The sequence below is a fragment of the Lissotriton vulgaris genome, chromosome 5, assembly GCF_964263255.1.
Source record: "Lissotriton vulgaris chromosome 5, aLisVul1.2, whole genome shotgun sequence".
In the NCBI taxonomy this organism is placed as follows: domain Eukaryota; kingdom Metazoa; phylum Chordata; class Amphibia; order Caudata; family Salamandridae; genus Lissotriton; species Lissotriton vulgaris.
This window is the reverse complement of record NC_141693.1, coordinates 284,727,705-284,747,236: the sequence shown is the minus strand read 5'-3', so window position 1 is coordinate 284,747,236 and position 19,532 is coordinate 284,727,705. Positions and strand designations below refer to the sequence as shown.

The 19,532-nt window shown below is 48.7% G+C and overlaps 1 protein-coding gene across 1 annotated transcript in view; it reads right to left on the bottom strand.

Moving 5' to 3' along the window:
* Positions 1-19,532, bottom strand: part of LOC147710710 (taste receptor type 1 member 3-like) — a 126,067-nt gene that overhangs the window by 81,393 nt on the left and 25,142 nt on the right. The window contains exons 2-3 of the mRNA XM_086919382.1: positions 2,822-3,026; positions 1,323-1,629 (exon numbers count right to left, since the gene is read on the bottom strand). Of these exons, the coding sequence (XP_086775508.1) occupies positions 1,323-1,629; positions 2,822-3,026 (512 nt within the window). The remainder of the gene's footprint in view (positions 1-1,322; positions 1,630-2,821; positions 3,027-19,532) is intronic.

Sequence of the window (19,532 nt, the reverse complement as noted above, 5' to 3'; positions counted from 1 at the left end):
GATTGTGTTTAAGTGACTGATTTATAAAGAGGGATCCTTTAGGGCTACACAGTGAATGTCATATCTTTCATTTTATTGTATTTTCCGTGGGTTGTTCTGCTTGGTATTTCTAGGATTGATTGATTATGCATTATGAGAATATTTCTGTTCAGGAAACTCAATATTTGACCTCCTGGTAAAAAGAAATGTGGCTTTGGTTGGATTTAATACACAATATGTGATACATATTGTGGTAATTTACTATTTTGACAACCGATGATGATGATGAACTAATTAGGTAATTGGGCTTGAACTTTCAACATGAGTTGTGTGTACTTTGCGTGCCCAGTTGGGCACTATACTAACACATCATGACCATCATGCATTATATTTTTGAATCTTGCTATGATACTTCAGTTGTACGCCTGTAAGCAAAATGAAGTTACTCTAATTATTTAGTATCTGCTTTTTCTATTCTGTACACCTTTGCACCTCCTGAATCACTCCATGTATGTGAGCAAGGCCGATTCCTGCGGCTAAAACACGTTATGAACCATTCAAAGCATAAAGGCTATTGCTGTCCCTGGACATCATGAGTGCAAAACACTCCTGTTTAGGTGTATAATTCATCAGAGCTATTTTTTTTTTACTTTTTTACTTTTAAAAACTTTTTAAAACTTTTAATAAAAAGTTAGGGTATTTTTTATTTTATTAAAAACAATTATATATTAAAATTATTAATGATAGAGCAAACATTTATTTTGAAGGGGTAATGTGTGCTAACATTTTATTTTATGAAAACGTGAAAGGGTAAAATCAATATTTCAATTTATTTTATATTTATATTTTGCAACAAAAAATAACAATGTTTAAAAAAAAGAATAAACGTTAATCATAGTCTATATTCTTTCACATAGGGAGGTCTCCACCGCGTTGGTGGAGATCTACAATATGGTGGCAGAGATTTCAACAAAAGTGGGGGAGATCTCCATGAGATGACAGAAATCTCTGTCCAAGTGTGAAAAAATGCAAGTAGTAACTTTACATGGGTAAATTTGGTTCTAGCCTCTGGTTTCAGCAGGTGGAGACATATATGTCAACACCTTGGAGCAAATGTAAAATGGAATTGGTGAATAGCAAAAGTAGTACATTTACTCTAAAGTGTAAGAGTAAATTTACACATGTAAATTTACTTGTGTAAATTTACCTTTGTCTATAGGCTCTTAAGAAACTGCTCATTTACAGAGAACCTTGTATTGAGTACATAACGAGGCACATAATCGGTAAGGGGTTGATGCACCCAGAACAAAGACAGCATCTATGCTCGGTGTGCACATGCTCACCTGGGGAATGGCAAAGAAACTGAAGATCCGAGCGAGCACGATACAGATCTCCGAGCTCCCAGGCCCAATGACTGCCAGGACACGTGGCATGTATTCTGTGTAATTGCACCGTATTTCCACACCAAGTTCACCGCTAGGCTGGGCAGTTGCAAACAGCAAGGCAGACCGCATGGCCACCAGGTTGTCTGAGCAGATGTCGTGGATGTCATAGCCCAAGGTGATGTTCGGCAGGAGGTGGCTGGAGTTGTTGATTTGCTCAATAGCAAATCGCATAGCTAGGAGGAGGCGGTAGTTGGCAGCATCAAAGCTATATTCAGAAAGAATGACACCAGTAAACAGATCACTTTGTAAATTATGAAGCTGACATCAGTGCTATAGTTATAGAGCAACTGCTTGTAATCTTAATAATTCCACATTTTTTGGGCCAGACTTATACAACTTACTTTGACAATTGTCACTGGAACATGCTTGCAAAACAGCCCATTCACTAAATTCAAATCTATGCAATATAAAGTAGTGAATCCTTAATCTTTGCACAGTGAGTCCCCGTGATTAGGTATATTTTAGATCTTTTTTTTTATACATGTTGTTAAAGTCTAGGCCCATTTACACAACTATTTCCAAAGGGGACAAGTCAATCTAGTAGAGTGAGCGGTGAAAGGAAACAAATCACAAATGTTTCGCTCCCAACCCAATGCAACCAATGTGGATACACATTAATCCACTTGACTTTTTGATCTGAGTCTAGTAGGTTTCATTATAAATTGAGAAACAAATCAATGTAGATTAATCTCAGCAAAATGGTATAAAAGTACAGCAAGACCAAACTAAGTCCAAATCGCCTTAAAAGATGTACCCTATATAGTACAAAGCTAATGACTAGCTCTAAAATAATGACACAGATAATCAAGAAAAAGAAATGAAGGTTAAATGTCATCAGATGATTTTCTTTAACTAGCATGAGTAAAATAATTTTCCCTACACTACGTTAATAAGGGCTGCACATCTATAAATCAGCTGGGCGGACCTTCAGTTTTGCGGCACGGATACTCCATCGAGGGAAACATCCTTTACAACGAAACTTTTTCCACGCAGTACCTTTACAACACAGGATTTACAACGCAAGTCGTTACAACGACTTGCGCTGGAGGGCGCTGTAGGATAGGGAATAGTTTCATTTACTATCCAAAACCTTCCCTACTATCCACGGGGACTGGAGTTGGAATAGTTAATTAAACTATTCACTATCCAGCGTCCCCAACGCAAGTCGTTGTAACGACTTGCGTTGTAAAACCTGCGTTGTAAAGGCATGCGTGGAAAAAGCATGCGTTGTAACGACATACATCCCTCCATCGATGTTGCGACAGAGTACCCTCTCTGGCAAACTCTAAATCAGCCCCTTAATATTTAAAGGGTTTATGACCCTCAATGACCTCTTAACATAACCTCTGTCACTGCCAGCATCTAGGTCTGATTTGTTTCAGGAAAGTAGCTCCTACCTGGTACAGGAGGGAGGACCCTGCCACGTCTCGTCCTGCAGGTCCAGGACTTTGGAGTGGACAGAGAACAATCCACCAATCACATAATCCCCAGACAAGCTGAACTGTGTAGCCTTTCGGATGTTAGAGGTTTCCGCCCCATGACAGGCCCCGGCGCAGAGCAGAAGGACGAAGACTGTCAGCTGCCACCAGGTAAGCACCGAACCTGCAGAGAACAATATGGTGTCATTTGGAATATTGGCATGTAAACCATTCTGGGGGAAGTCAATAGTCATTGCAATAGAAAGTCTAGCAGCCTCTCACCCTTAGCTGCTTCCTATAGATCGCTCGCAAATTTCTGTGGAAGACGCATTACGCCAGTAAGCCAGCTAAGCATCCTATCATTCAGTGAATGGAAAGATGCTTCAAACATGCATTAAATCTCTGACTCTGATCAAATGTAAAGATGGGACCATTTGTATAAACCCAAACATTTTCAGTGTTATGGGAGGTACAATAAATATAGAAGACTATCCTCTACAAATTGCATAGGCTGTCTAGAGAGGGAAAAGAGATTGTTCATAACAACAAAAACCACCTGACACACATCTGAAAGGCTGACAATTGAGGTTATACCAAAAAAAACACAATCATCTGTTCTAAGAAGCAGAGCACTGGCCTCTTGTCTGCTATTTATGTATTTATTTATGAGATTTATAGAGCTGCATCATCTCAGGAAGTGGTGTTCTCTCTACTGCATCGCCAGCCTTCCCGCTCCCAATGTTCCAGCTTTACCCTCACCATGGGCTTTGCATGTGGACTTGCTATGTATGCCTTTAGTGTGAGCGCACACAGAGGACATTTCTCTTGGGTACACCCACTAATAAGAATGACTTTATTACATGTGTGCTGGAAGACATGATCATAGAGCAACTGGTGGAATTGTTCTAGCTTGTCTCCCAAGCATGTCTGTTTTATGACATGACCCACAGAGCTCCACCCTCCTTTACATGTACCTCTTGTCTCCTCAACAGAGCATCTGATGTCTTAGCAGGCCACCCACGGTGACAACATTCACACCTGAGTCCCTCGAGCATGCCTGCATTGTCCTCTATTTGCAGAATGTGGCATATGTTATGAACGGTGCTTTTCCAACAACTTGACAATCACATAGATGTTAAAATATGTCATATTGCATAATATTACATAATAATACAGTCACGCCGCGTTATCCGGAAAGAAAAGGAGGGTCAGAATCCTGTAAGACACACAAGTTTTAACTTTTCATAGAATTTTCATGAAACTTTCACTGTGTTATTGGTACTGTGCTCCTGTTTGTGTTAGGAGACCTGAGCGTGTTCCGGGGCACAATAGGCCCTTTTGCAAAGGCATTTTTTGTGTCAATAAATTAGCTTTTGAAGTTCCCAAAATGTGACTTTTCGCTCATCAAGGGATTTACTCATACATAATATTATCCCCATAAAGTGCAATATTTTGCATGAGCCAATCTCCTCCCAAGGGTGAGGAATACGGATTCCCAGGCGGTGATCAGGGCCGGCCTTAGGCATGTGCAAGCTGTGCACCTGCACAGGGCTGCCGAACCCCAGGGGCCGCCACGCCAATATATCCTTAATATAATTATCCTCTGAGGATGGATACATATTTGCATGGTGGCCCCAGTGGCAAGGATTTGGCGGCCTCCGGCTCTGTTCCACTACCAAACACCCTGAACCCCTTCCTGAGCTCCCGGGGGCACCGCCCCGCCCGTAACCCCTCTTCCAGGGGCCCCCTACCTACGCTCCCTGCCCAGGGCGGCCATGAGCCTAGAGCCGCCCCTGCGGAGATGCCTGAAAATTTTGGAAAACAAATACATGGGTATTCATAAATTTCTACACAACGCCCATTGTCACCCCAGACACACCCTGAGTCTTATTTACAATCCCCTTGCGCCACCCGTACGCCCCTCTTCCCATGTTAAAAATGACACAAAAGAGGCACAAGTGCTTGTAAATAAGCCCCCCTGTGATATACTTCCATCAGGAGTAAATCCGTTTCCTGAATATGAATGGGCACCTTTGGGCAGAGAGCGCATGCAGAATTGGCCGCAGGTAGGGGAAGAGGTTCCATGTGATGGATTTATACACAAGTGCACTTGCAGCAATGAGATGGCATTTCAGCATGACAATTGCTCACTATGTGTAATTGTACACGCAAAATTAACTTTCTGTGTGCTTACTTGGAAATTTCGAAAATCTTTACTGGAGTATTTCTGAAAATACTTAAAATTACTTCAACTTAATCGCTAGCACGGGAGTAATCCTGCGGTTGCAAAGTTACTATTTCATTTTTATTGCGGATCAAAGTGTTTCGAGAGATGCATCGGCAAAAGGTGTTGTGTAACTCATAGTAGGTGATACAGACGTTGGGCATTGCCTACGCTCCGCACCGCAGCACAGACTCGTCCTCGAGACATAATTGGCGCAGGCGCACAACCAACTTCCGGGTCTTCCTTTGAAGTCAGCAGGGATGTTCTGCGCGTGAGTGGGTGGCGGAATAACATGTTTTGTGCCCCTTATTCCTTTTAATGTTTCCATAGAGTGACTTGGGCTTCGGAAGGGTCAGTCAGAGGGCGCTCCATGGCACAGCCAGAAGCTGCTGTCGTGTCCTTTTAGGCACCCCTATCTTTTCCATGGAACGAGTGGGATCAATTCCCTCCAGCTAGTATGAACTATCTCAACCCTCCCAAATATTTCCGACATTGCCTTTCGAAGACTCTTGCGATGTCTAGTTGGGTCAATTGACCAAGTAGACAGCATAAGAGAGTGATCTCCAGGGCTTCATTGGACAGCCCTGTCCACTTCCTATTGGTCTGTCCCCAGTTCTGTTGACTGCCCACCATCGCTGGGATGTCTATTGGCTTCAGTGGAGTTGTTGTATCCCTTTAACAAAAGCTGTATTACCAAGTTGTGTAAATTATACGTAAAGAAAAAAGAAGGCATTGCTGTGGGTTACATTTGGAATGGTATTCTTACCAGTGTTGGCTTCTGCGCATTGCTGGCACCTATGGAGTTCCATGGTTGTTCCTCTGTCGCATAGGAGCCGCTGTCCATAGGGTCCGCGTTACAAAGTAGAAGGTTGTGTGGGGAAGAGACTCAGGCCGCACAAGCCTTGGCGAGAAAAGGACCAGAAGCCTCTCTTAATTCAGGGGAGCAGTGAAAAATACTCATCCAGGTCTGACTGGGCCGTCTGTCAATCAGCACCCTCTTTTTGAGCAACAAGCTTGTCGAAGGAGGCTCTTGCTCGCACTACCCGGGCCAGCGGGCTTCTTCGCGCCACCAAGCTAGGTCTCCAGCATCTAATAGGTAATTGCACAGGGATGGCATATTTGCCAGCCTGCAGCATGCCTGGGCAGGGGCGACTGCCCACAGGGGCCTCCAGACACTGTCATTCGGCTGGCACAGTGGCAGCTGCAAAGGCCTTTCGGATACAACAGCCTATTGAGAAATCCCCCGATGCCACTTGGTACCAGTTCACCACAGTTCCCGTGGGACACAGTCTGTTTTTGCTGCTCATATTGCAGGCTGTCTGCAGGGAGCAGGCTTCACCAAGGGGGATCCCTGCTTCTTAATTAGACCTTGAAGAGCGAGGCCTTCCGGAAGCATGGCCACCAGAGACTCAGCAGATTGTTGCATCTCATTAGCACATACTGTAAGTTCTGTCTGTCTATCCACTTATCTATCTATCTATCTATCTATCTATCTATCTATCTATCTATCTATCTATCTATCTATCTATCTATCTATCTATCTATCTATCTATCTATCTATCTATCTATCTATCTATAATTGCCGCCCATGCACTCCACACGCCACAAAATACCCCCGTCTAGTTGTAAAATTAGGTGAAAATCTGCATGTGGCATATTCAAATAAAAATAATTACGATTTTTTCCAGCTTTAAAGTCAAGTCCAAATGTAGTAAGTGAACACAGCAAACTCCACAAAATCTAGCAAAAGACAATTGAATTTAAATGTGGAGGATTATGGTTTATAAGGGGCGTCCAACCTTTTCAGTAGTGAGAAATACTCCTGATCATTACTCCCTGATATATGGATTAGATGAGGGTACCTAAAGTCCAAGCAACTTAAACACTGGCCCTGGAACACCCATGCCATATTTACAAGCCCCTATCGCCACCATAACATCACTTTTTTTGACGTTGTGGTGGTGATACTGGATTCCGCTCATTTACAAGGCAGCGTTAAGCCTCTTAATGTGGCTTAACACTGCCTTGTAAATAAGGCACCCTTTCATGCTATACTTAGTGGGAAATGGGAGGGCAATGGGTGTTGTGGTGTACGCTCCACCGCAACACCCATTGATTTTGAAGCTGCCCAAATATTTACAAGGGTGGCGTAAATATGGGCCAGCGTCAACATTGAGACAAAATAAAACCTGGTCTTACCCTTCTTGCATCTTTTTTTTTAAATGACACGTTGCAACTTCTATGTGTGCTGCATTCTACAGCACACATAGAAGTTACAAAACGCCACTGGTGAATGTTTATGTGCAGGAAGGGACAGCTTCCTGCACATAAAACATTTTTCCTTGCAACGCAGGCACCAGTGCACAATGGTTCAAGAGTGCCTGTGCTGGCGCTCGGCAGCTGCAATTAGCGTCAGCACAGGGTGAAATGCAGGGCTGCACCGTATTCTTGTAAACATGGTGCAGCCCTGTGTGTCTGAAGTGGCAGAGCACGGTGCTAAGCCAACAAGGCTAACGCCACCCTCCATCACTTCATTGTGAATATGTCCCCCAGAGTCCCACTGCAGTTTTTTTTTTTTTTTTTTTTTTTTTTAGAGTTTTATATAGCGCGAGCTTGAACCGATTAGGTTATCAGAGCGCTTTACATAGCACCAGTTACGTTACATAAGGACACACATTCATTTTTGTTAGGCACGGGGGGATTAAGTGATTTGCCCAGAATCACAGGATGTTTAGCGTCATTGCCGAGACTCGAACCCAGTTCCCCAGGTCCGAGGTCGAGCGCCGTAGCCGTTAGGCAGCGAAGGCACAAAAGCTGTATCGCGAAAGGTTTACTTGATGGGGCCCTAAGGACCAGTTTGCCCTTTTACTCTTGTTTATGAATCACCCCAGTGCTGGGAGCATCTCACTGGGGTTTGTGGTCTCTTTGTCGTGCAAAACATGGGAATGACGCTACTCTCATTATAGGTTCGAAGACCCAAAACATTTCCATTATCTATTCAATTTCCTTAAAGTCCATTGCTTGATTCCAGACCCTGGACCACCTGTAAATATTATTTTGTGACATTTGTTCGGTATGTCGAAATGTGGATTCGTGAGACCCTAAACTGCAAATACCAATGCTGGATATAACCTATTGATATTTACAACACAACAGAGGGGGATCAGGGAAACAGAAAAGAAATTCTGTTGATCTGGGCAGGGGCGGTTTCTCTCCAGAGCGTTGCACCCAGGGCCAGACTGGCCATAGTGGACACCGGGCGTTTCCCCGGTAAGCCGCTAGGATGGGGGCCGGTTTTGGGCCCCTGGGGGCCGTTTTTGTTACCGGGGGTCGGCAATATCGGCCCCTGTAACAAAATCGCCCGAAACCGGCGGTCGCAAACTGCTCAGCTGCACTCCCCCTCACCCCAGGGGGGGCAGCTGAGCAGTTTGCCAGGGCTGGTTTCTGTTCCCAGTCCGGTCCTGGTTGCACCGCTTGCTGCGAGCGCTGCGGTAAACACAGAATAATAAAATGGTCATTGCCAATTTATTATTCTGTGTGCCGCCGGCCGTAGCGAGTGGATGGTGAAGGCTGGGCAGATTCCTGCAGATTGCACGATGACCTTTTGGGTGTTCAAGTATGCATACCAGATCGGCCGGCTGCCTACAGTCGGCCAATCTAGCATGTGCACTTCAAAGCCACCAATCCCCACACTGTAAAACAGCCGAGGTATTGCAGGCACAGGCCCCCAGCCTCAAAATGAGCGCTGCGTTGGCCTGCTCCAACCAATAGGTTGGACACGCGTGTCACAAGGAGGGAAGTCTCTCCCTTTCCTTCCTGCTCCTCGTCACCCCCAAGATTGGCGCGGGGAGAGTGGCATTTGTTTGGAGTGCTCTACGGCCGGCAGCATTTATGGTGAGTGCCTCACCATTAATTAATGTTACCAGCCGCCGCTGGATCTGGATACATCCCTCTGTTGGTCTCTCTAGGAACACCTAGCACATCTGTAAAATAATACAGTTATCACAAGGAGGAAGTAACAGGAAAACATTGGAGTCTCTTGTACACTGAATGGATTTTAAAAAAGTATTAGATAGCCTCAGGTAATCAAATTCTGACAGCAGGAAACCCTCAAGAGAAGAAACAAGGCTGTCATTCTGTTTCTATTCAATTTGGTCTTTAACTATGGAATCTTTAGTGAGAATCTCAAAAATACTGTGAAGTACCCAGCAGATGTTCGGGTCAAGTTTCTCTGGATTCACAATATGGCAGACATGTCTTTTCCACTCAATAGTAAATAATGTCCCACAAAAAGAAATATATCTCTCACTACCACTTACTTTTCCTAAAAGTCAAAGAAATCCAGCAGCAAAGTTTTGTGAAAGCAGAAGTATGACCTGAGATAACTAACAGGAAGAAGGGGGTGTGAGAAGTTGGCCCGATATGCAACGTTCGCTATTCTAGCGACCGCTATGTATCGTTCCAACGACCCTTATGGTGTTTGGTTGTAAGTCAACCTATAGACCAGCTATCCTAGTAGCGTGGATACGAGCAGTCTAAGGCTAAAGACTCGAGAGGGCGTGTTAAGCCAGCTGTTTACCACACATGTACCCCTTGAACACCCAGTGAAAGGACACCACACAAGTGTTATGAAAATAAACAGGATATTTATTAAGAATCACAACAGCCCTGTACTCTTTATGAGGACAGGGTACTAAGCACAAACCAAATCTCTTTAGCAAATACTTCAAGTGCACAATTAAAACAAGTGTCCGGGGACACGGAAAGGTTAAGGTCTCGGGCGGACCCGATAAGGCAAGTCGGAAGCGAGGGACTCGGGACCCTAGAGTAAGGAGGCTATGCAGGCACCGAAATGCCGAGTTACCTAGCCACGAGGGCTGCGGCTGCACAAGTCTTACAGGCGTCGGGGTCTTCGCTGACGAGCCAGGAGCCGGAAGAAAGGAGTTGCTGGCCGGCGACCAGTGCTGAATAGTTCGTAGAGATCCAAGCCTGGATCGGAGATTGATGAAACCTGAAAGCAGAGGGGACCAAGTTCGTACTACTAGCCAGTAGTCAGAGGGTACCAGGAAGGCACCGGTTGGCCGTCACCTCGACTAGGTGAGTGGGCGACGCTAGGCTCTGCAGTCTCACGGACCAGGAGGCGTTGTCGGCGACCACGGTGGAGGTGCGAGCTGTCCCACGAAGGATGATGCTGTCGGCGTCGCTGGGCCCAGGATGGGGCAACAAGCCTTGGCAGATCTCAGGGCCACGTGGTGGGCCTAAGATGGCGTCTTGAGTGGACCAGGAGGGTCCGGGGTGCTTCTCGCAAGGATGGAAGCAAGGGCCAGTCTGGAGCAACCAGACCAGCAGTGATGATTCTCGGATGTCGTCACAGAAGGGCACAAGCCAGCGGCGAGTGACCAGACAACGTGCTGAGCAGCGAGCAGAAGGGCCCCACGCAGATCGTGGAGATGCTGGGAGACTGCACTTCGGTGCTAGAGCGGCTCAGGGTCGGGGCTTCTCGGACCCCAGAGCACTCACCAGAGAGTTACCTCGATGGTCTTGCTGGTTTTTAAGAGCGTGCAGGTTCTGATGATGGCCGGTCCCTCGAGGTCTCGTCGCACCCACAGATCACAGCTGAGCTGATGACGTGGGTAGAGGTCAGAGGTGCCAGGGAAGCCGGTTCTCGTCGAGCTGGGCCGTCGGATCCTTGAGGAAGGACTTGCAGCAAACCGCAGAGTTCTTAGATGGTGCCCGCTGATGCAGGGTGACTACTCCTTAGTCACAAGGGAGAAATCTTGAGAAGAGTCTTGAGTGTCCTTTCGTAGAAAGTAGTTCTTGATTCAAAGATGATCTAATTTGGAAGGGTCCCCGCTCCGGTCTTTATCCTAAAGAAAGGGGTGGGTACATGACTAGGTCCTGCCCTAAGGGTGGGACCAGGAAGGGGGGTAGTTACGCCCCTCTCCCCTGCCGGACTTTCCCCAGGCCAGGGCTGTCGCCCCTGGAACTGGTTCTAACCGGCAGATGCGTAGTGAGCACCGGGGTGCCACTCCGCAGTCACCTTCTCGCCAAAGCCCTACCTACCCAGAATACACAAACCCTGTCTGGGACGGTGCGAACAGCGCCCTCGACAGGAAACCCTTTGTCCAAGTGCTCCTCGCTGGAAGGACTCCCAGCAGCAGGAGGTCAGACTCGTGTCTGTGGTGGCAGCATCCATTTTGTGGAGCTGAGGCTTCAGTTAACTTTAACCGGGGTTCACAGTTACGTACATGTCGTGTCCCTCTAGAAGGGTGGGATGCTAACCTCATCGCCAGAGTTGGTGAGAGGGCAGCACCCCGATTCGTATGACACCTTACTCGACATGCCTTGATAACGCGACACCGGAGTTACCGATATGGTACGCGTTATCATGGAACAGCTATTGGGTCTTGATTCCGCAAGCTGCAACCGGGCTCGGCTCGGGCCTGAACCTAGCTCACACGAGCCCACGCACTCTGCCTTCAGGATTGTTAAGGCCTGCCATAGGAGTGACTGATAGGAACTCGGGTGTCCATGGTATGGTTAGATATAGAGTTACTATACCTAAAGCGAGGGGTGGTTACACGTCTTCGCCCCAGCTGTCGTGCAGCCAGTTGTGTCAAATTTAGGAGGCCAGCCAGGGGTGGCATAATACATGCTTCAGCCCCTGGCGGCCCTGGGTACACCTATGCCCTGCGTTACGGGGTCTGATAAGGTGGCCCAGTACCAATTGGTAAATGCACCTAGGGTACATATCGTAATTTAGAAAGAGAACAGCCAGGCTGTGGGTCTGATTAGCAGGCCCACAGCCAGAGAAAGTCGTAAACCAGTGAAACAAAAGCAAAAAATCTGGGTGATCATAGGATTGCAGACCCTACTCTCCTACATGACCCCCCCCCCAAACGTCAGAACAATAAGCTAACCTTGACCAGGTGAGTCTTCTTGTTCTAAGTGGAAATATCTGGAGAGCCCATCGGCATTGCCATGATCAGTACCAGGTCTATGTTCCACTGTAAAGTCCATCCCCTGTAGGGAAATGGACCACCTAAGCAGTTTGGGGTTTTCACCCTTCATCTGATTTAGCCACAAGAGGGGCTTATGGTCGGTCTGAATCTTGAAGTGAGTGCCAAACAAGTATGGCCTCAGCTTCTTCAGGGCCCAAACCACAGCAAAGGCCTCCCTCTCAATAGCTGACCAATTCTTCTCTCTAGGGGTCAGCCTTCTGCTTATAAAAGCAATGGGCTGGTCTTGACCATCAAAATTCAGTTGAGAAAGAACAGCTCCCACACCCAACTCAGAAGCATCTGTTTGGACAATGAATGGTTTGGAGTAGTCCGGACTCTTGAGGATAGGCGCCGTGCACATGGCCTGCTTTAGGTCATCGAATGCTTTTTGACAGCTCGCTGTCCACTGAACCTTTTTTGGCATTTTCTTGCTTGTAGGTTCGTTTAATGGTGTCACGATGGAACCATAGTTCCTGACAAATTTCCGGTAGTATCCAGTCAGGCCCAAGAAAGCTCGAACCTGAGTCTGGGTGGTTGGAGGAGCCCAGTCCCTGATTGACTGTATCTTGCTCTCCAGTGGCTGAACCTGACCTCCACCTACAAGGTGGCCCAGGTATACAACCTGTGTCTGCCCTATCTGGCACTTGGTGGCCTTGATAGTGAGACCTGCTGCTTGCAGTGCCTCTAACGTCTTCCGCAGGTGGACCAGGTGATCCTCCCAGGTGGAGCTAAAGACAGCGATATCGTCAAGATACGCCGCACAGAAGTCATCCAGCCCAGTATGGACTTGATTCACCAACCGTTGGAAGGTGGCAGGTGCATTTTTCAGACCGAAGGGCATCACCACGAACTGATAATGCCCACCAGGGGTTGAAAATGCGGTTTTAGGCTTGGCGTCCTCAGCTAACCTGATTTGCCAATACCCAGCTGTCAGGTCAAACGTACTTAAGTAGTTGGCCGAAGCCAATCTATCGATAAGTTTGTCTGCCCTTGGTATTGGGTGGGCGTCAGTCTTAGTGACTGCATTGAGACCCCTGTAGTCTACGCAAAACCTCATCTCTCTCTTACCACCCTGGGTGTGAGGTTTCGGCACTAGAACTACGGGACTAGCCCAAGGGCTATCCGAGGGTTCAATGACTCCCAGCTCCAACATTTTCTGCACTTCACTCTTGATGCAGTCTCTAACGTGATCAGGCTGCCTGTAGATTTTACTCTTCACGGGCAGGCTGTCACCAGTGTCAACCTCATGGGTGCACCAATCGGTCTGGCTGGGTGTTAGAGAAAACATATGTCTGAAAGACTGAAGAACCTGTTTACAGTCTCTCTGTTGATGTTCGGAGAGGCTGCCACAAAAGACAACACCATCTACCGATCCATCGTCAGGATTCTGAGTGAGCAGGTCGGGGAGAGGGTCACTCTCCTCCTCCTGTCCCTCATCTAGGGCCATGAGCAAACTCATGTCCTTCCTGTCGACATATGCTTTTAGCCTGTTGACATGAAGCACCCTGTGGGGGCTCCGGGGAGTTCCCAGGTCGACCAAGTAGGTGACCTCTCCCTTTTTCTCCAGGATGGTGTAGGGCCCGGACCATTTGTCCTTGAGTGCTGCTGGGGCCACTGGCTCCAACACCCACACCTTCTGTCCGGGCTGGTAAACAGTCAAGACAGCCTTTTGGTCATGCCAAGCTTTTTGGAGTTCTTGGCTGGCCTTAAGGTTTTCAGATGCCTTTTCCATGTATTCAGCCATCCGCGAGCGGAGGCCAAGCACATAGTCCACTATGTTGGCTGCAGGCTTTTTGAGAGGTCTCTCCCATCCTTCCTTCACCAAACACAGGGGTCCCCTTACAGGATGCCCGTACAAAAGTTCAAAAGGGCTGTAGCCAACCCCCTTCTGTGGGACTTCTCTGTAGGCGAACAAGAGGCAGGGGATCAGGACGTCCCATCTACGCCGAAGCTTTTCCGGTAGTCCATGAATCATCCCTTTTAGGGTCCTGTTGAATCTCTCAACAAGCCCATTGCATTGTGGGTGATAGGGTGTGGTGAACTTGTAGTTAACACCACATTCCTTCCACATAGCAGTTAAGTAGCTCGACATAAAGTTTGCACCTCTGTCGGAGACGACCTCCTTAGGGAAGCCCACTCTGGAGAATACTCCAACTAGGGCTCTTGCCACAACAGGTGCTGTAGTGGTCCTAAGGGGAATAGCTTCAGGATACCTGGTGGCATGATCTACTACCACCAGTATAAACTTGTGCCCTGACGCTGTAGGTGGTTCCATGGGACCGACGATGTCGATCCCTACCCGTTCAAAGGGTACCCCCACCACAGGCATTGGTATAAGGGGGGCCTTTGTCGTGCCACCTGACTTACCACTGGCTTGGCAAGTGACACAGGAGCGGCAAAACTCCTTGGTATCTTCGTTCATGTGAGGCCAGTGAAAGTGTGAGACAAGCCTGTCCCACGTTTTCGTCTGGCCCAAGTGACCTGCTAAGGGAATCTCGTGGGCCAAGGTAAGTAGGAAACCACGCTGAGACAAGGGTACGACCAGCCTCCTGGTCATGCCAGGCTTGGGGTCTCTTGACTCAGTGTACAGGAGTCCATCTTCCCAGTATACCTTGTGGGTACCTGTGGCGTTCCCAGCAGCCTCAGCAGCAGCCTGCTGTCTGAGGGGTTCAAGAGAAGGGCAGTCTAACTGGTCCTTCCCCAGGTCTTCCTTTGAGGGTCCCCCTGAACCCAAGAATTCAACTTGATCAAGTTCGAATTCCCTAGGCTCAGTTTCCCGCAATTCCTGTAGGTCAGCCTCCTCTGAGACTTGATCCTCGACCTGGGGCAAGGGGGAAGGCGCAGCCTTAACCCTACTGCTCTTTTTCTTGGGAGGTGTCTGGTCCGTTGTTCCAGGATCCAGCACCTGCTCAGTGGGGCACTTCCTGACCTGTGACCTAGTCACAGCGAACACATGTGCTGGCAAACCTAACATTTCCATGTGAGTCCGGTGCTCCACTTCTGACCATTGTGACGACTCCAAATCATTGCCCAACAAACAATCCACTGGGAGGTCTGGACTAACTACAACCTTCTTTTGGCCAGTTACCCCTCCCCAGGAGAAAGCTACAATTGCCATACTGTGATTGGTAGTGACATTGCTTGCATTGGTCACCAGGAATTCTGTACCTGGCATGATCTGTCCAGGGTCCACAAAGTTAGGCGTCACCATGGTGACGCTGGCACAAGTGTCCCTATAGGCCTGAGCCATCTTTCCATTTATGAAAGGCGTCTGTCGGTATTTGCCCAAAGTATTGGGGCTTACGTCAGGGGATACGTCCGCGTCCCCTGTACTGACAAGGACAGCCTGAGTGAGTGTGCCAACTAAGTTGTCACGCCCCTCAGAACCCAGGGTTAACCCTACTAAACCCTTGGGAGGCGCACTACCACTGCTGACTGTACTAGGGGGCACAGGTGCCTTAGGGGCTGCAGTGGCAGGAGTCTGCCCTCCTCCTTTCTTGGAGCACTCACTAAACCAGTGAGATTTACTTTTGCAGTACTGGCACCATCTTTTGGATTGGCCTTCTTTCTTCTTTTGGGGAGCCTGACCCCCACCCTCTTTGGGTTGTTGGGGACCTGTCGAAGACTTCTGGTCACTTTGTTCCCCTTTAGAATCTTTACCCTTCTGGTCTGCTTTCTTCTGACCACCTTGATTCTGGCCCTGGTTCTGTTTAACTCTTGTACGAACCCATCTGTCTGCCTTCTTTCCCAATTCTTGGGGAGAGGTCAGATCCGAGTCGACAAGATGCTGATGCAACAACTGGCTCTGACAATTGTTTAAAATTTGTTCTCTCATCATCAAATTATACAATCCTTCGTAATCAGTAACCTTACTGCCCAGCAACCAGCCCTCAAAAGCCTTAGTGGCACAATCGACAAAATCAGACCAATCTTGAGACTGCGTTTTCTGGGTATCCCTGAACAGCACCCTGTACTGCTCAGTGGTTAGGCCGAACCCTTCAACGAGTGTATTTTTCAAGATTTGGTAATTGTTAGCATCCTCCACCCTTGTGGTGAGGAGCTTGTCTCTTCCTTTTCCTTCAAAGGAGAGCCACAAGATAGCTGCCCACTGACTCTGGGGAACACCCTGCACAGTGCAGGCCCTCTCCAAAGCAGTAATCCATTTGTGGATGTCGTCCCCTTGTTTGAAGGGGGGCACTATCTTACCAAGGTGTTTCGTATCGAAACTCTTTTCCCTATTACTAGGTACATTGCTGCCACCAGTGGGGACTGCCCCACTTAACTGTTGCTCTCTAGCAAAGGCAAGCCTCTCTTTGGCCAGGGCAAGTTCTTCCCTTTCAATCCTTAGATTGGCTGCCCTTTCCTTAGCTTCGTACACTCTCCTCTGAGGGGACGTCATCCCTCTCTGAGACGAGTTGTGAGAGCCATTGGTTTGAAGGGATCTGCCAGAGCCTCTTGACAGAGATCTGGCTCGTCCATTCCCAATGTTAAGCTGACCTGATAGTGGCCCCAGGGGTCCCCCAGTACCGCTATCATGTTTGCTTAAGTTGGACCTGCTTAGTCTGACGACTTCTACCTGTCCCTTATCTGCCTCATCCCCAGAGAGATCCTCATCCTCATCCTCCTCCACATCTTCGTTGTCAGTTGCGAGGTGGATGAGGTCAGGATCGTCCCGGGTTCCCTCAAGGGGAGGCATGTCTCCTTCTGGATTAGAAGAGCTACGAAGTTTCTCAGCTCTTCTGGCATCATAAGTCTCCAAGAGACCAATCAGAAAGGACGTTGTGGGGTTAGACCCCTGCTGAATCTTCCTGGAGTGACACAGTCGTCTTAACTCCTTGAAGCTCAGCACAGTATATCCTGAAGGGATGACCTGTGGAGGGTCAACTGACACAAGGGGAGACCCAGAGTTTCCTCCTTTGTCCGACATACTGTTTCTAGTGTGGTGTAAGTGATGCACCTACCTACACTACGTGTTTACCTACTGTACCCTTGCTAAGAGTTGTAGCCAAGGTGTGCTAAGCCTTGAGGAGCTACAACAGCTGGTTCAGTAGAACTCAGAGTATTCTAAGCTTTAGTTATATGTACTAACAGTACTTGTGTGATCTTTCAACAAGATATTCTTAGGATACGTGTGGTAAAACAACAGCAAGCTCAAATCCCACCCGCTGCTCATCAATGTGAGAAGTTGGCCCGATATGCAACGTTCGCTATTCTAGCGACCGCTATGTATCGTTCCAACGACCCTTATGGTGTTTGGTTGTAAGTCAACCTATAGACCAGCTATCCTAGTAGCGTGGATACGAGCAGTCTAAGGCTAAAGACTCGAGAGGGCGTGTTAAGCCAGCTGTTTACCACACATGTACCCCTTGAACACCCAGTGAAAGGACACCACACAAGTGTTATGAAAATAAACAGGATATTTATTAAGAATCACAACAGCCCTGTACTCTTTATGAGGACAGGGTACTAAGCACAAACCAAATCTCTTTAGCAAATACTTCAAGTGCACAATTAAAACAAGTGTCCGGGGACACGGAAAGGTTAAGGTCTCGGGCGGACCCGATAAGGCAAGTCGGAAGCGAGGGACTCGGGACCCTAGAGTAAGGAGGCTATGCAGGCACCGAAATGCCGAGTTACCTAGCCACGAGGGCTGCGGCTGCACAAGTCTTACAGGCGTCGGGGTCTTCGCTGACGAGCCAGGAGCCGGAAGAAAGGAGTTGCTGGCCGGCGACCAGTGCTGAATAGTTCGTAGAGATCCAAGCCTGGATCGGAGATTGATGAAACCTGAAAGCAGAGGGGACCAAGTTCGTACTACTAGCCAGTAGTCAGAGGGTACCAGGAAGGCACCGGTTGGCTGTCACCTCGACTAGGTGAGTGGGCGACGCTAGGCTCTGCAGTCTCACGGACCAGGAGGCGTTGTCGGCGACCACGGTGGAGGTGCGAGCTGTCCCACGAAGGATGATGCTGTCGGCGTCGCTGGGCCCAGGATGGGGCAACAAGCCTTGGCAGATCTCAGGGCCACGTGGTGGGCCTAAGATGGCGTCTTGAGTGGACCAGGAGGGTCCGGGGTGCTTCTCGCAAGGATGGAAGCAAGGGCCAGTCTGGAGCAACCAGACCAGCAGTGATGATTCTCGGATGTCGTCACAGAAGGGCACAAGCCAGCGGCGAGTGACCAGACAACGTGCTGAGCAGCGAGCAGAAGGGCCCCACGCAGATCGTGGAGATGCTGGGAGACTGCACTTCGGTGCTAGAGCGGCTCAGGGTCGGGGCTTCTCGGACCCCAGAGCACTCACCAGAGAGTTACCTCGATGGTCGTGCTGGTTTTTAAGAGCGTGCAGGTTCTGATGATGGCCGGTCCCTCGAGGTCTCGTCGCACCCACAGATCACAGCTGAGCTGATGACGTGGGTAGAGGTCAGAGGTGCCAGGGAAGCCGGTTCTCGTCGAGCTGGGCCGTCGGATCCTTGAGGAAGGACTTGCAGCAAACCGCAGAGTTCTTAGATGGTGCCCGCTGATGCAGGGTGACTACTCCTTAGTCACAAGGGAGAAATCTTGAGAAGAGTCTTGAGTGTCCTTTCGTAGAAAGTAGTTCTTGATTCAAAGATGATCTAATTTGGAAGGGTCCCCGCTCCGGTCTTTATCCTAAAGAAAGGGGTGGGTACATGACTAGGTCCTGCCCTAAGGGTGGGACCAGGAAGGGGGGTAGTTACGCCCCTCTCCCCTGCCGGACTTTCCCCAGGCCAGGGCTGTCGCCCCTGGAACTGGTTCTAACCGGCAGATGCGTAGTGAGCACCGGGGTGCCACTCCGCAGTCACCTTCTCGCCAAAGCCCTACCTACCCAGAATACACAAACCCTGTCTGGGACGGTGCGAACAGCGCCCTCGACAGGAAACCCTTTGTCCAAGTGCTCCTCGCTGGAAGGACTCCCAGCAGCAGGAGGTCAGACTCGTGTCTGTGGTGGCAGCATCCATTTTGTGGAGCTGAGGCTTCAGTTAACTTTAACCGGGGTTCACAGTTACGTACATGTCGTGTCCCTCTAGAAGGGTGGGATGCTAACCTCATCGCCAGAGTTGGTGAGAGGGCAGCACCCCGATTCGTATGACACCTTACTCGACATGCCTTGATAACGCGACACCGGAGTTACCGATATGGTACGCGTTATCATGGAACAGCTATTGGGTCTTGATTCCGCAAGCTGCAACCGTGCTCGGCTCGGGCCTGAACCTAGCTCACACGAGCCCACGCACTCTGCCTTCAGGATTGTTAAGGCCTGCCATAGGAGTGACTGATAGGAACTCGGGTGTCCATGGTATGGTTAGATATAGAGTTACTATACCTAAAGCGAGGGGTGGTTACACGTCTTCGCCCCAGCTGTCGTGCAGCCAGTTGTGTCAAATTTAGGAGGCCAGCCAGGGGTGGCATAATACATGCTTCAGCCCCTGGCGGCCCTGGGTACACCTATGCCCT